At 41.7% G+C, this 12,409-nt stretch overlaps 1 protein-coding gene across 11 annotated transcripts in view; it reads right to left on the bottom strand.

The window, feature by feature from the left end:
* LOC138206066 (CUGBP Elav-like family member 2) overlaps positions 1 to 12,409 on the bottom strand; it is a 32,117-nt gene that overhangs the window by 14,208 nt on the left and 5,500 nt on the right. For 10 of the 11 annotated variants that reach the window (XR_011178911.1, XM_069162544.1, XM_069162537.1 and 7 more), the window contains 4 exons: positions 5,834 to 6,030; positions 2,541 to 2,623; positions 828 to 876; positions 138 to 272 (listed from right to left, as the gene is read on the bottom strand). Coding sequence is in view for 10 of the 11 variants with exons in the window: in XM_069162544.1 (XP_069018645.1) it covers positions 138 to 272; positions 828 to 876; positions 2,541 to 2,623; positions 5,834 to 6,030 (464 nt within the window). In the remaining variant the exon portion in view is untranslated. Of the gene's footprint in view, positions 1 to 137; positions 273 to 827; positions 877 to 2,540; positions 2,624 to 5,833; positions 6,031 to 7,805; positions 7,932 to 12,409 lie in introns of those variants that run through there. The other variant, XM_069162538.1, reaches the window with a different exon arrangement.

Genomic DNA, 12,409 nt, shown 5'->3' with positions numbered 1-12,409 from the left:
TTTGGGGTTTGGAGGGGTTGTAATGAAGAAGTAGGGAGGAGCCTGTATAAATACTTCATGAGAATATGTACTCGGCTGTGCTGAAGGTGGCGGTTGTGAGGCCAAGAACACTGTGCCTCTGCTGAAAGCACACCTACCTCTGCTCTGACCATCTGGTCCCCGCAGAATTCGGCACTCTTCGATCTGTCCGAAAGACGAGAACATCATTCTGATTTCGTTCTCGCCGTATTTCTTTGAAACCATTCCGATAAAGAGTTTTCTGTCTTCCACCGCTGCAGACGGATGAAAAGAGAACAGCTAGTTAGTTAAACCCAAACAATTATGGAGCTGAGAAAGCAGCAGTTGCATCAGGCGCTAAATCTTGCACCTCTCTTTTTCTTGTTCAAGCTCTCTCCTCGTCATGCTGCCTCTCACTCAAAGTGCCAGCCTCTTGTGCAAATCTCTGCAACTCACAGCTTTATTTTCCTCAGTGTCTACTTCTCTAGACATAACGATATTATCTATTTGTGGTCTCCTCCTGTTCCTCTCTACCTGCTCTACTCTTCTTCCCATGGTGCCTTTTAAACTTCTTAATCCTCCTAAAGTATCACACTGTATAGGAGATGTGTATTGCTGCACATTCCCTGAACCGAGTCCTTCTCGAGCCTTCATTTTAGGACTAAATAGAGACTCCATTTTGCTCACGTCGTCTTTAAAACTCTCACAACCTACTTGTCGTGTCTTTGTCTATACCCTTCCCTTCAAAGTTTCTTCCTCAATAGACATAGTTTCTATATCCTCCCGTCCTTTGGCTGGTGTCACCCTGCATTTCAAATTCATCCACTTACCACTAGTTTTCTCACTGTCAGCGGGTTTCATCTGGATAGGATGATGCATCTGGAAGAAAAAAAGGGGTGGGGAAACAGTTAACACATCTGTCACAATTATAAACTATGCAGGTACTCGGCCTCGTTATCACTCATCACGAGGGTCTCATATCTTCACACTCAACCTCCCATCCTCAAGCATTTCTCCCAGCTTGTTTTATTCTCTCACTCCAAGATCATCATCTCTCACCACCACCAGCTTCATTAGGAATTGTCTATGAGCTGCTGGCGGGGATCAAATTCCCCTCTATCCAATTTCACTTCTCGCTTTAGTGTAGACTTGTGATTGAACTCATCGATTCTTCCTGTCAACATCCCTCATCATCTACAGAACAATTTTAGAGATGGTTGACAAGCATGCTACTTTGGTATTGCTTTCAAATGTACGGTGAGTTTTAGTTTTTGAGATAATACTCCCCTTACACCATCGTATCACAAATAGAACAAGGTGTGGCAAATCTGAGCTGTGAAAAATCTCTTTTCAGCCAGCAGAGCATCTCTGAACATGACACTCATTCTGAGACTTATGTGAGAAAGTGGAGGCAGAATGACGGCTGCAGGATCCGTCATTTCATGTCATTTAATGAAACAATTTAGAGACATTTAGAGAACTTCAAGTTAATATATCTAATGCACATTTACATGACGTGCGGCGTGAAAGAGGAGAACCAAATCTAGTCATGAGATGCCTGAGCAGGTTGTACTTATGAAAAATGGTGGGTTTGTTTTTGACAAGCACTAAAGAGAAGCAGACAGATGGCCTGCTCAGTATGGGGACTGGCTAGCGTCACTGACCAAAGAGAGAGAGGAACAGAAGGGAGAGAAAACAGAAACAGGGAAATGAGCTTTTCCACCGTCACGCAAACCAAACTCAGTCACCTGCAGTCAATGCCAGTAACAGTAGGACCCGGGATCGGGATCAGAGAGCTGAGCTGTTAGACCACACTTCATTTGAAGTGGCTGGCTGATTGATTGTCTTCCAGTAAAGAGTGCTCAAACTATATATTCTGTCTACGACACTCATTTATCAACCCGGTTCAATATTTACCTGCAACCTCACTGACAGCGACTCCTTTTCCAATAGAGTGGACTATTGATTTGATTGACAGCTGAAGTTGTTTGGTATGGATTTAATTGATTTGACAGGGAGAGTAATTTGGAACAATGTATGGGCAAGACAGATTTGTAGAGGCTTAACAAGCCGCTGCACTTGTTGCAGTTGACTGGGCTTTAATCTCACCATATAAATCAGGTGAGCAATTAATAGACCACACTCGTGGTTTTAAAAAAAAAAAGAGAGAGACCTCAACTCGCCTCCTTTTATATCTGTAACTTTGGGAAATAAAAATGTAGATGTGCATCAATGATTCATGAAGACAAGCATTAATAATTTGTTCCACTTTGCAGCATTGGGTCCTGTGCCTCAGTGAATAACCCGCTGCCTGGTCAAGCACACTTTACCTGATACCTGCATGTGTGTATGTCGGGTCAGCTTATCAATTCAGTGTGTTGCGGTGCAAGGCAGTCCTCGGTGTAGTGATAGTGGGAGCAGAGATATTTCTCAGGCCAGACAGGCGTTCAGTGAACCGAGAGCTCATTATCGGCCAGCATACAGCTCACAGAGATGTAGAGGGGCTCAAGCAGCTAAAAGCAGCCCGTGCTGTGCTTACTCACCCCACTTAAGGTCTTTATGTTGTGCAGTGCATTCTGGGCCTCCAGTGCAGCTTTTCTTGTATAAAAAGTTACAAAACAGCATCCTGCAGAGTAAAAAAAAAAAAAAAAAAAACAGGGACAAACAATGGGAGGGGGAAGGAAACAAAGGCTGCATTAAAACACGGCGCAGAGAAACGGTAAATGTAACAACACGACTGCTGCAGTCAAGATGCTGCATGGATGAAAGCATGTTCTCGAAAATCACATGTTGGAAACATGTGACAGGATATTCTTAGCACCAACTATTAGGCGGTGCACACAGACCATGTAGGAGCTTGCAGCGAGGACACGGGAGTAATGAGATCGTTGAAGACTGTGACATGGCCACAGAGATGACCGCAGGGTTAGATAGCCGTCAGGAGGCGCTGATGCAGTCGGCAGGTCAACACAGCCGAGGCACGCCAGGGCAACGTACCAACACATCACACAAAGGGTATCGCTGCGTTACATAAGAGTCCAAACATATATATATATATATACACGAGGCATGAAAAACGGCACAAAGAGACAAGAGGGAGTAGGAGTGGGAGCTAGGAAGAGAAATCATGGGAGGAGAGTGGTGGTGGGGGAGGGGGATGAAGAAAAGAAGAGCGTGTAGAGAGAGAGAGAGAGAGAGAGAGAGAGAGAGAGAGAGAGAGAGAGAGTGAGAGAGTGAGAGAGAAAAAAGCCTCTCATCCTTCCGTCCCAGCAGACCGCCAGTGGCGTTCCAGCCTGTCAGTTTCACTGGGCTGGGGAAGTGGAGCACTGCAGCGTCTCTGACCTACATAGTGTGTATTATGCTGTTACTGGAGCTCCCAGGCCGCGGGGAGGGCTGCTGAACTCTAATATGCATCAAGCTGCACTCTTCTCTCTCTCACAACCAGCTGAGATCTCTCTTTCTCTGCTGCTTAGCCCGGTCTCTGATTTACTGGAGCTAAATAAACCATCCAGAGAGGCGTGATAGTCGTCAGATGATTTTTTCATGACCTGCAGCAGACGTGACCTAAAAACTACTGCAAATCTGATTGCTCCTCAATAGATCTGTGGCAAAGTAAACAACCAAAATGGGAGCTGGATTACAGCAATTTCAATGAACAAATCAGACAAACACAAGATTGATAACATAAGGGAATGGGGTGAGGGGTGTATTACGTGCCACGCAAATAAACCGAAGACAGATATCATCAGACTTCGATAAAATGACCGCCACTTCTCCCAGCAGGAGTAGGATACTGGGAAAGGAGGACAACAATGAAATTGATGGGTGTAGGGGTGTCGCTGCATTAAATTCAACTCACACAGGCCGGGTGAGCCAAAGACTGCCATGATCAGGCCAGATTATCTATTAGAATACATTAACATTGCATTAACATGTCAATAGGCCATCACAGCTGACACTCCGCATAGAACAAGGGAGGGCTCTGCTTTAAAAAAAAAAAAAAGGGGGCTTTGAACTCTTCTGCCTCCCAAATGAACTGCACTGTGTTGGCTGGATATTTATATACCCACACAGAATAATAAGCACCCAGGGGATTTTTGGGTACACTTTTAACATGCTCAAGATTATTTGGTGATGTTACACGAGTGCACATTTGTTAAAAGCCAGATCAGGTGAAGTCAAGTGCTGTCCTGGTGCGAGGGCAACTTGCAGTTCTGGCCTTGACACACTAAAGGCTCATTTTGACTAAATAGTCAGTGAAAGGACAACAAGGAACTAAATTACAAACTAAAACTTCATTTTTATAAAATCCTGTCTATTTTTTCTCCAACACCCAAATAACCACGAGACCAACTGGATAAATTATACTGCTTTATATATTGCTGCGAAAACAATTGAATATCTGAACATGACCAGACCACTACAGGGTCATGTTCTTCTTCGTAAATTACTGCGGTGTAACTAATGTTGGCAAAGCTGTTAGAAAAAGGAAAGAGAGATTAGAAATGGCTCAAATGCAATTTTTCTCTCATACGGCGCATAATTGTTGCCATGGTGTTATTCGCCTGTCTTTTGCTTGTGAGAGGCAGAGACTGGAGATGTACTGTGCTAAATGGATATATCATTCCAAGCTGAACAGCCAGTGAGGTAGTACACTTTCGCCGATTGTTTCCACTAATGATTTTACATATCTAATCAGCAGAACAGCAGCCGAGTTGCGCCAGTGGTTCTGGACATACTTCAGAAATGGTTGATCAGAGACCATTAATAACAGCCAAACACTTCAGGCCAGCTACATTTAGCGTGGGGTGTCGGGGCTGAGACCCCTGGTAGCACAACATTTTTTTATATTTAGACACAAGTCCAGCATGAAGCAGAGTCCAACCACATTAAAAACCCACAAGTGGATTAGTGACTGTAGCCTTAATGAGTCATCCAACCATCACGGGAATTGAAATTTGGGTGACCCAGGACGGCTCCATCAGGGAAACTGTCGTTACTTTATTCACCTGCAGTTAGTTATGGGAGACTGAGCACTTCCAGTGGCATTTTGCAGCTCTCTGCAGACAGCAGGCTTCCACTTCACCGTCTCCTCTAATTGCAGCCTAAACTGAATCGCTCAACTCGAGCACCATTTCTAAAGGTGGGCGCATCGATTGATGTCTTAATAGAAAATTGCAGCCGAGTAACACTTCCTTCATACAATGCTACTTTTAAGGCAACCATTTTTTTTTTTAAGTCCAGGGTTATAAAAAAAGGTGTTATTTAACCCTCAAACAAAAGACTACTGAATCACCTCATCTGTAAGCACAAACACAGCTACATTGCGTGTCCAGAGAAGCAGTGCTGCGCATTACCTGAGGGGATAGTGATGAAATGTGATGGTACATGATGTGGCAATAGGAGGGTTTTGTGTGGTGTTGACCAGAGACAGGCAAATATAGGTAGAGGACAATGGTGTCCATATAAACGTTCCTCTAAACTACTGACCGTACCAATCAATAGCGCATGTGCCAATTTATTATGGCTGCAACTACCAACTTATTCCATTATGTAAATATTGATTTATGTTTTAAATTAAACAATTAATCAAAAGAATCATTGACTGTAACCAAATGACACTGTTTAATGCCTAGTTGTGAGACAACAAAAACCCTTACATTAAAAAAAGCATGATTAAAATAATACTAACTGTACAAAATAATGAATTATCAGTTGTTATTTATGCATGTCATTTTATTCAGCCAACTAATCCCTCATTTAAATCTAAACTGCAGGCAAAATATGTTCTTCAATCTCTGTGGCCCTGGTAGAAGAAATCATGCTCCGACAATACCTTTGCTCTGAGGAGGATTCTGGGTGCGATCACGGAGGATGTTGATCTGATGCACAGCGCCGAAGGGCTCAAAAAGCTCTTTGAGTTCCGTTTCTGACCAGGCGCGCGGGATCTGTCCCACAAACATCTTGATGGAGTCTGGGTCTGGCTGGTCCAAGTGCTCCAGCGACCCGTTCATCTTGCTGCCGTTGCCGTTGCTAAGAGAAACAAAGAAAATCTATAATCAGTATATCAGCGTTTTCACCCAATCAAATGTATTAAGTGATCATAATTACACTTCGAGTTCTTTGGCGGGAGACCAAAATGCAGCAAGAATTACAGGATGACTCATCACTTTGATATCAAAAACAATGTGATGGTACATTTTCTCTGGACACTTGTGCAGGCGAAAGTTTGGCTCCACGTGTCGACACAATACGCTTCAACTCAATATTTGATGGTTCAGAATGATTTGCATTAAATGACAGTCTGGCTGCTTTTGTTCCCAGCTTCTAGATGTTCGTGTGAGTGAATCCACTTCCTCCAAGCAAATGATCAAATCTAATTCAAACTTTAGTCACACCGAAAGCCTTCGACAAATGGTCCGTGTCAGCAAGTTATTCTTCCATTTCATCTTATCCAGCATGATAATGGCCACAACAGAGCTGCAACGTCTTTTAGATGGTAAAAAAGTGTGTAGTTCGTTTAATTTAGAGGTTACAAAAAAAAGAAAAGGAAAGAAAGGAGAAAACTGTCCAAATGTTCATGGGTGAGTATTTCTAATCGAGCTTAAGCTTACAAAAATACCTACAAACGCAAGTATTTGCTCTTATAACAATTTCAAAAAGACTTTGTTACTGATTGGACTTTAGACTACACGCACACATATTTTGTTGATCATCAAATTTTAACACAATGGGTTGTTTCTGCCACACCTGAAATACAATATCAGTAACATGCTGCTGCAAAAACATTTATTATTTAGATAGGAGACTTTAAAACTATTTCAAGACAATTGGTTATTTGAGAAGTGTTCTGTAAATGTAGAAATAATATTTTAGTCAAAAGAATCACATTTAAAAAAAACTTCAAAGACAATGAATAAATAAATACAGCTGATTATTATTCTTTTAAAAACCTATTTTAATCTATTATATCTAAGGGATCTTTTCTTTTCATTATTCTACTAAGGTTTTCACAAAAGACTCATTTGCTGTTCTTCAGCCTGCTTAGAGAATGACTGATTGATCACCGTCACTGTGCAGACAGACTACGTGTGAACCAATAACCAAATCATACCGAGATCAGGCTAAAGTGGGATGTAGTAGATGTTCTAAACTTTGTCGCTTTAATATTAGTGTAAAAAAAGCAACATGCTTTGATGGGGATTTTATGCGTTTCAGAATTCCTGTCAAGGAGTCGAATGGCTTTGCAGTGCGACTATTTAACTTGTGTACACTCAAGTAGAGGCTGAAACAATACAGTATATTGTTTACAACAACAGATGGTGCAACAACTCCGAATGGCATAGCCAACAACATACTGAGCAACAATCTGGGTGGTTTAGGGTAGTACAGTAATGGTGGAGATGAGTGAAATATTAAATCACAGCAGTTTCCTTTGAGGCAAGCCTTAGAGACAGGTAATCAATACCAACCAGTGTACCTCCGACTCCAGCACCTTGGTCTCACTCACTCACAAAAAAAAAAAAAAAAACATTTCATGACGGCGGCAGACACACTGGAAACCAAAAATGAGGCAACAGAAATTCACAGATGTTGAGGGAGATAAATTATGCTAAAATTAAAACATTGAAGAGAATGAAGACAGGCCGAGGATCACAACTACAACAACCAAAATGGAGACTTTAGTACAAATGGTAGTAAACTGCCACACACACAAATCCCCCCCCCCCAAAAAAAAACAACAACAACAAACATATATATATATTGACGCTATATATATATTAACGAAAAAACAATTTTACACAGACCTTTGGACACGAGCCATCCATCTCTTACAAATTGAGCCCAGCCGTTCAGCAGAAACACCAAACTCCTTGAGGGACTTAAGTGACATGCTAGCAAATCACACTTCAGTTCTTGTTCTTCTGAAATCCAACTTGACACCTCAGTACGAACCGTTTTTTTTTTTGTTTGTTTGTTTTTCCCTGGAGGCTTTCAATACATTCGAATGATGACATACAAAAAAAAAGAAATTAAAAAAAAAAAAAAAAAAAAATCCAATCAAACAAAAGCCTCTCTCCTCCAAAAAAAAAAAAGGGGTGAGTCTCCCTCCCCCCCCCCCTCCCACCAGCTTGTAATAGCTACACGAAAACAGCACCGCAGAGCTTTAAACCTCCAAGAATCGCCGGTTAGCACGCAGAGATTTTGCTGTGCATCTCCTCCTCAGGCGCTTTGGCGATGGTACAGAGAGTAACCTACAGCTTCTTCACCACAGCAGGGGAACAATCACATATTGTTCCCCCATGCTGGAGAACACTATTCACCGTTCCTCTGCAGCACAATGGGCCAAGTCAGAGAGATGCTTTGGAACACATCAACAGCTACGTCTGCTGAGGCCACAGCACTGGTGTGTGACACCATTTATCCAGTTTTGCTAGTGGCACTCCCGACGCCATTTTGCTGAGGACCCTTTGATCGGATCTCACTGTAGAGACAGCAAACCTCTCTTGAAAAACTGGATTTGTGTCAGAGAATTGGAAAATATGAAGGCTCCCTTTGACAGAGTGTCCTTTACATTCATTAAACTCCTAAAGCCCCTGCAGCTGTGCACAGTCTCTTCAGCTTAAGAGACTGTTTAAGAGCGATGTGATGCAGTAATACACTCTCTGGCCGTACGACCCACACACACATTTTTAATTAGTGCAAAAATGTGTACAAGTTATACATTACTCAAGGAACTGAACACGAGTAATAATAATAAAAAAATTAAAAAAAAATCATCGACTGCAATTGTCGGCCTTTGGATGTTGTTACATCATAGAACAATATTATACAGAGGCCAGATGAACCAATAGTAAAGCCGTCACACAAAAAGTTGAATTTAAAGTAGAGAAGGAAGGAACAACAATAGGCAAGAAGGTTTTAAAAAATAAAAAATAAAAAAATGCCTCAAGCTGTATGAACATTTCAAGTTAAAAGTACCCAGGCTGCTGAGCTAGCCTTAAATAGTTTGACATTTCAGAGGGAAAAACCCCGGCTGAGCCTGCTAGCTGAGACACCTCAAAGGTGACTGCTGCCTACAGGAACCACAATTTGGCAGAACCATACTATAACGCACGGCAGTTTTATAGAAGATAGATATTATCTTTATGAGATACTATCAGTAATGCCAAGTTGTGTAAGTGACATGATGTTGTGTCAATGCTGCAGTGTTATTATGCCCATATAAAGCTGCTGGTGTACACCTTAAACAACACACAAGTCAAATGTTTTTCCAGTTTTTTGTCTTGTAAAAAGGACTTTCAATGACAACCATTCACTGTGGATGCAGTGGGGTCAGATAAACTGGGAGCAAAGACTGATGGTACTTTTTAAATGTTTTTCTTGCCTGAAGATTTAAGCGCTACAATCGTAATTTCACTTACCTTTATTGAATTGGGTATTGGCACCGGAAATCTCAAGACAGACACTGTATCTCAAAAGCAAATCTAACCAATGCTCTCTGTATCCACTCGTAACACAAACGGTTAATGAGGGAAAAAAAAAAAAAAAAGTCATCATTTGGGTGAACCAACCAACATAGAGCCTGCATTACAGTTAAGCTGTGGCCTTTTATTCTCACCATTACTGTTGTAGGCGAGTGAAATCAACAGCAACCGCAATCATGTGTGTAACCACCATTTCCACACAAGTAGCTGTTGCCCTCATTGATCAAATCACTCAGCCCTGATTCAGATTAAATATGGTATAAAAGCACAAATAGACATCCACAAAATGTTGGTACTTTATTGATAGATATAATAATACGATAACTGATTCTGACAGCACTGCCCAGCTCGCTCCTTCCACCACCTGCCAGACTGCTCCCAGGCAGTAGTGATGAAGTCTTTTGCTGAGCTTCCACAAACAGCCCTGCGATATGGCAGCTCATTGCGCTCCAAGACGCCCTGCAGCAGCTGACGAGTCATCCAAATCCAGAGCCACGACAGTTGCATGCTTACTGCTGCACCACCCATAAAAACAGGTGATTTATCTGGACCATGTGTCCGTCCTGTTGGTGAGCTCTGACCGCGCAAGTATGCCAGCGACACCTTTGCTGTGCCCGTAATAGAAAGCCAGCCAATTTGCCTCGTTATGCACATGATTTTGAAAGCTCAGCATTGTGTGTTTGGACATTAGTCATTCCTAAACCATAAGGGGTCACGGCAACAACACATGTCACATGATGTTGTCGAGCTTTTCACTACTGCTGATGGAAAGCAATCCTTCTGCTCCGCACGGTTAGATGTCACTTTATTTTAAAAACAACAACAACAACAACAACCTGTGTTTTTATAATTACTAGCTATTCACTAATGCTATATGGTACTTTCAATGTCAACTAAACTTGACAATATTGCTTTAATTAAAATATTGATCAAACAAGTCTCATTAGGGCCATGCTACAAATAATGATGAGTCTCCTCCTGTTTTGAGAAACAGACGAAAACCTGCTCCTTTGCCGCGGGCTGTTTTGACAATCAGCACACTGCTGTAATGTTTTATGTGGAATAAAACAAATTTTAAAAAAAAAAGAGGAAAAAGAAGTCAAGGTTCACATGGACATGCAAAATGCTTTAAAGAAGAGGAAAATCAGTCGACTGAAACAGCTGTTTACTTGAAATACCCTCCAAAAAAAAATTAAAAAAAATAAATAAATCACGAGTTTTTTTTGTCTTTCTTTCAGGAAACTAAAGGTATTATAAGCCGATTCAATGAGACACCAGATGCCTCTAACGCCTTGATAACATCTCTGACAGCTGTCAAGTAGAACATAAAGGCCCTCTCCTCTCTTCTGGCTCCATCTATTTTCTCTACTTCTACAAAAAGTCGCAGGATATTCGTTGACACGTTGAATAAGGTTTCACGAGCTCGGAACAAAAATATTCTCCTGACAGGCTTGAAGTTGTCACTTAAAATTGGCCGCAGAAATGAGGAGCAGAATTTACAGAGGGATTGCTGTGGGACCTTTGAGCAAGAATCGCTTTGACTCATGGTTTGGGAAAACAAATGATAACCAAGAATGGATACCGCTTAAGGCCACAAAGCAGGAGCAAAAGGACTGCGTGTTGTTTGATTTCCATACCAAGTGGTCGACCCTAATCAACATATTGTGGTTCTGATGAGAAATTAAGATCTTTCCCTCCTGGCATTAACTCCAATTCAGCTCAAAATGGCCTGATTTCATTGTTGCATTTCCCCTGATGAAGACAGACGTGTTCAATCAGCCTCTGAATGGGCTGCATGTTAACAGACGGCCAGCATCTGATGACAAGGACCGCCCCATTAACTACATAATCACACCAAGTGTCCCTGCCGGTTATGGATCCCGTTGCTAAAGTGGAGCTCGTGTGAACGAACAGTCAAATAGATATCCAACTAAACCTCTGCTCACACCTCCGAGTGTCAGACGGAGCATGAATTTAAATGTTCCGGTGGAGCTCGGCATCATCACTGCATCTCAAATGAAGAGACAAAGAGCCAGCTAAAAGCAGCAATTAAATTTGATTACTTTGAATGTGCTTACTGGCCTGACTTACTCAGCCATCCATTACCCTGACCTGTGATGGGAAACGAAACATCTATAATTAATACAAAACTCCCCTCACTAAATGCGTTTTTTTTTTTGCTTTCAGTTTAAGCTTAAAATTAAAACATTTTTCAAGGGCTTTGCCCAAAAATCACTCCCTCATTCACTACTTCACTCAGGAGTTAACAGTTGACACAGTGTAATGTGGGAGTGAAAATACAGGACGAACTGCAGACACTTTTGCAAATATGTGAGGGCGTCATGTGATTCACAAAATTCACACTCAGGATGGGATCACTAATAAAATGGCAGACAACAAATGCAATAAACTAAACACTCAATAATGAGGGATTTCATATACAGCCCCGATAGGGCGGTCGCGTCATGACATTTTTCCTCGACGATTAATTGTCACAAATAATAGAAAATAATTGCAGTCAGCTCAAATAATTACACTCCAATGATTAAGTAATAACTGCGACAGGCCAAAGCACAGATGCTTTCTGCTTCACAAAGGAATCCATCCAAATGAGAAGTTCTCGTGTTATCTAGTCCCTTCAATCCTGTCCACCTCGCATGCGAACAACCGTCCCCCGACTTTTAGTTCACGAGCATACTGAACAGAACAGCGAATAATCTTGAAAACGTCATGCCAACCGATATCTACTTTTTGAGTCACACCCTCAGAAATCCCAACATCTAGTTTGCTGCTTAAACACACATGTAGTCTACACTGTTAGTAACTTAAGAGCCAAGTATTGACGGTTTGACAGATATAGTGGGTGCTTCTGGTCTTGCGTAACCCTGTCCCTCAATATCTTTTGTTTGCAAACCTTGCAGAAG

The sequence above is a fragment of the Embiotoca jacksoni genome, unplaced genomic scaffold, assembly GCF_022577435.1.
Source record: "Embiotoca jacksoni isolate LCO1_2020_lvr unplaced genomic scaffold, fEmbJac1.0.p SCAF_3, whole genome shotgun sequence".
NCBI lineage: Eukaryota > Metazoa > Chordata > Actinopteri > Embiotocidae > Embiotoca > Embiotoca jacksoni.
This window is presented reverse-complemented; position numbering and strand designations above follow the sequence as displayed.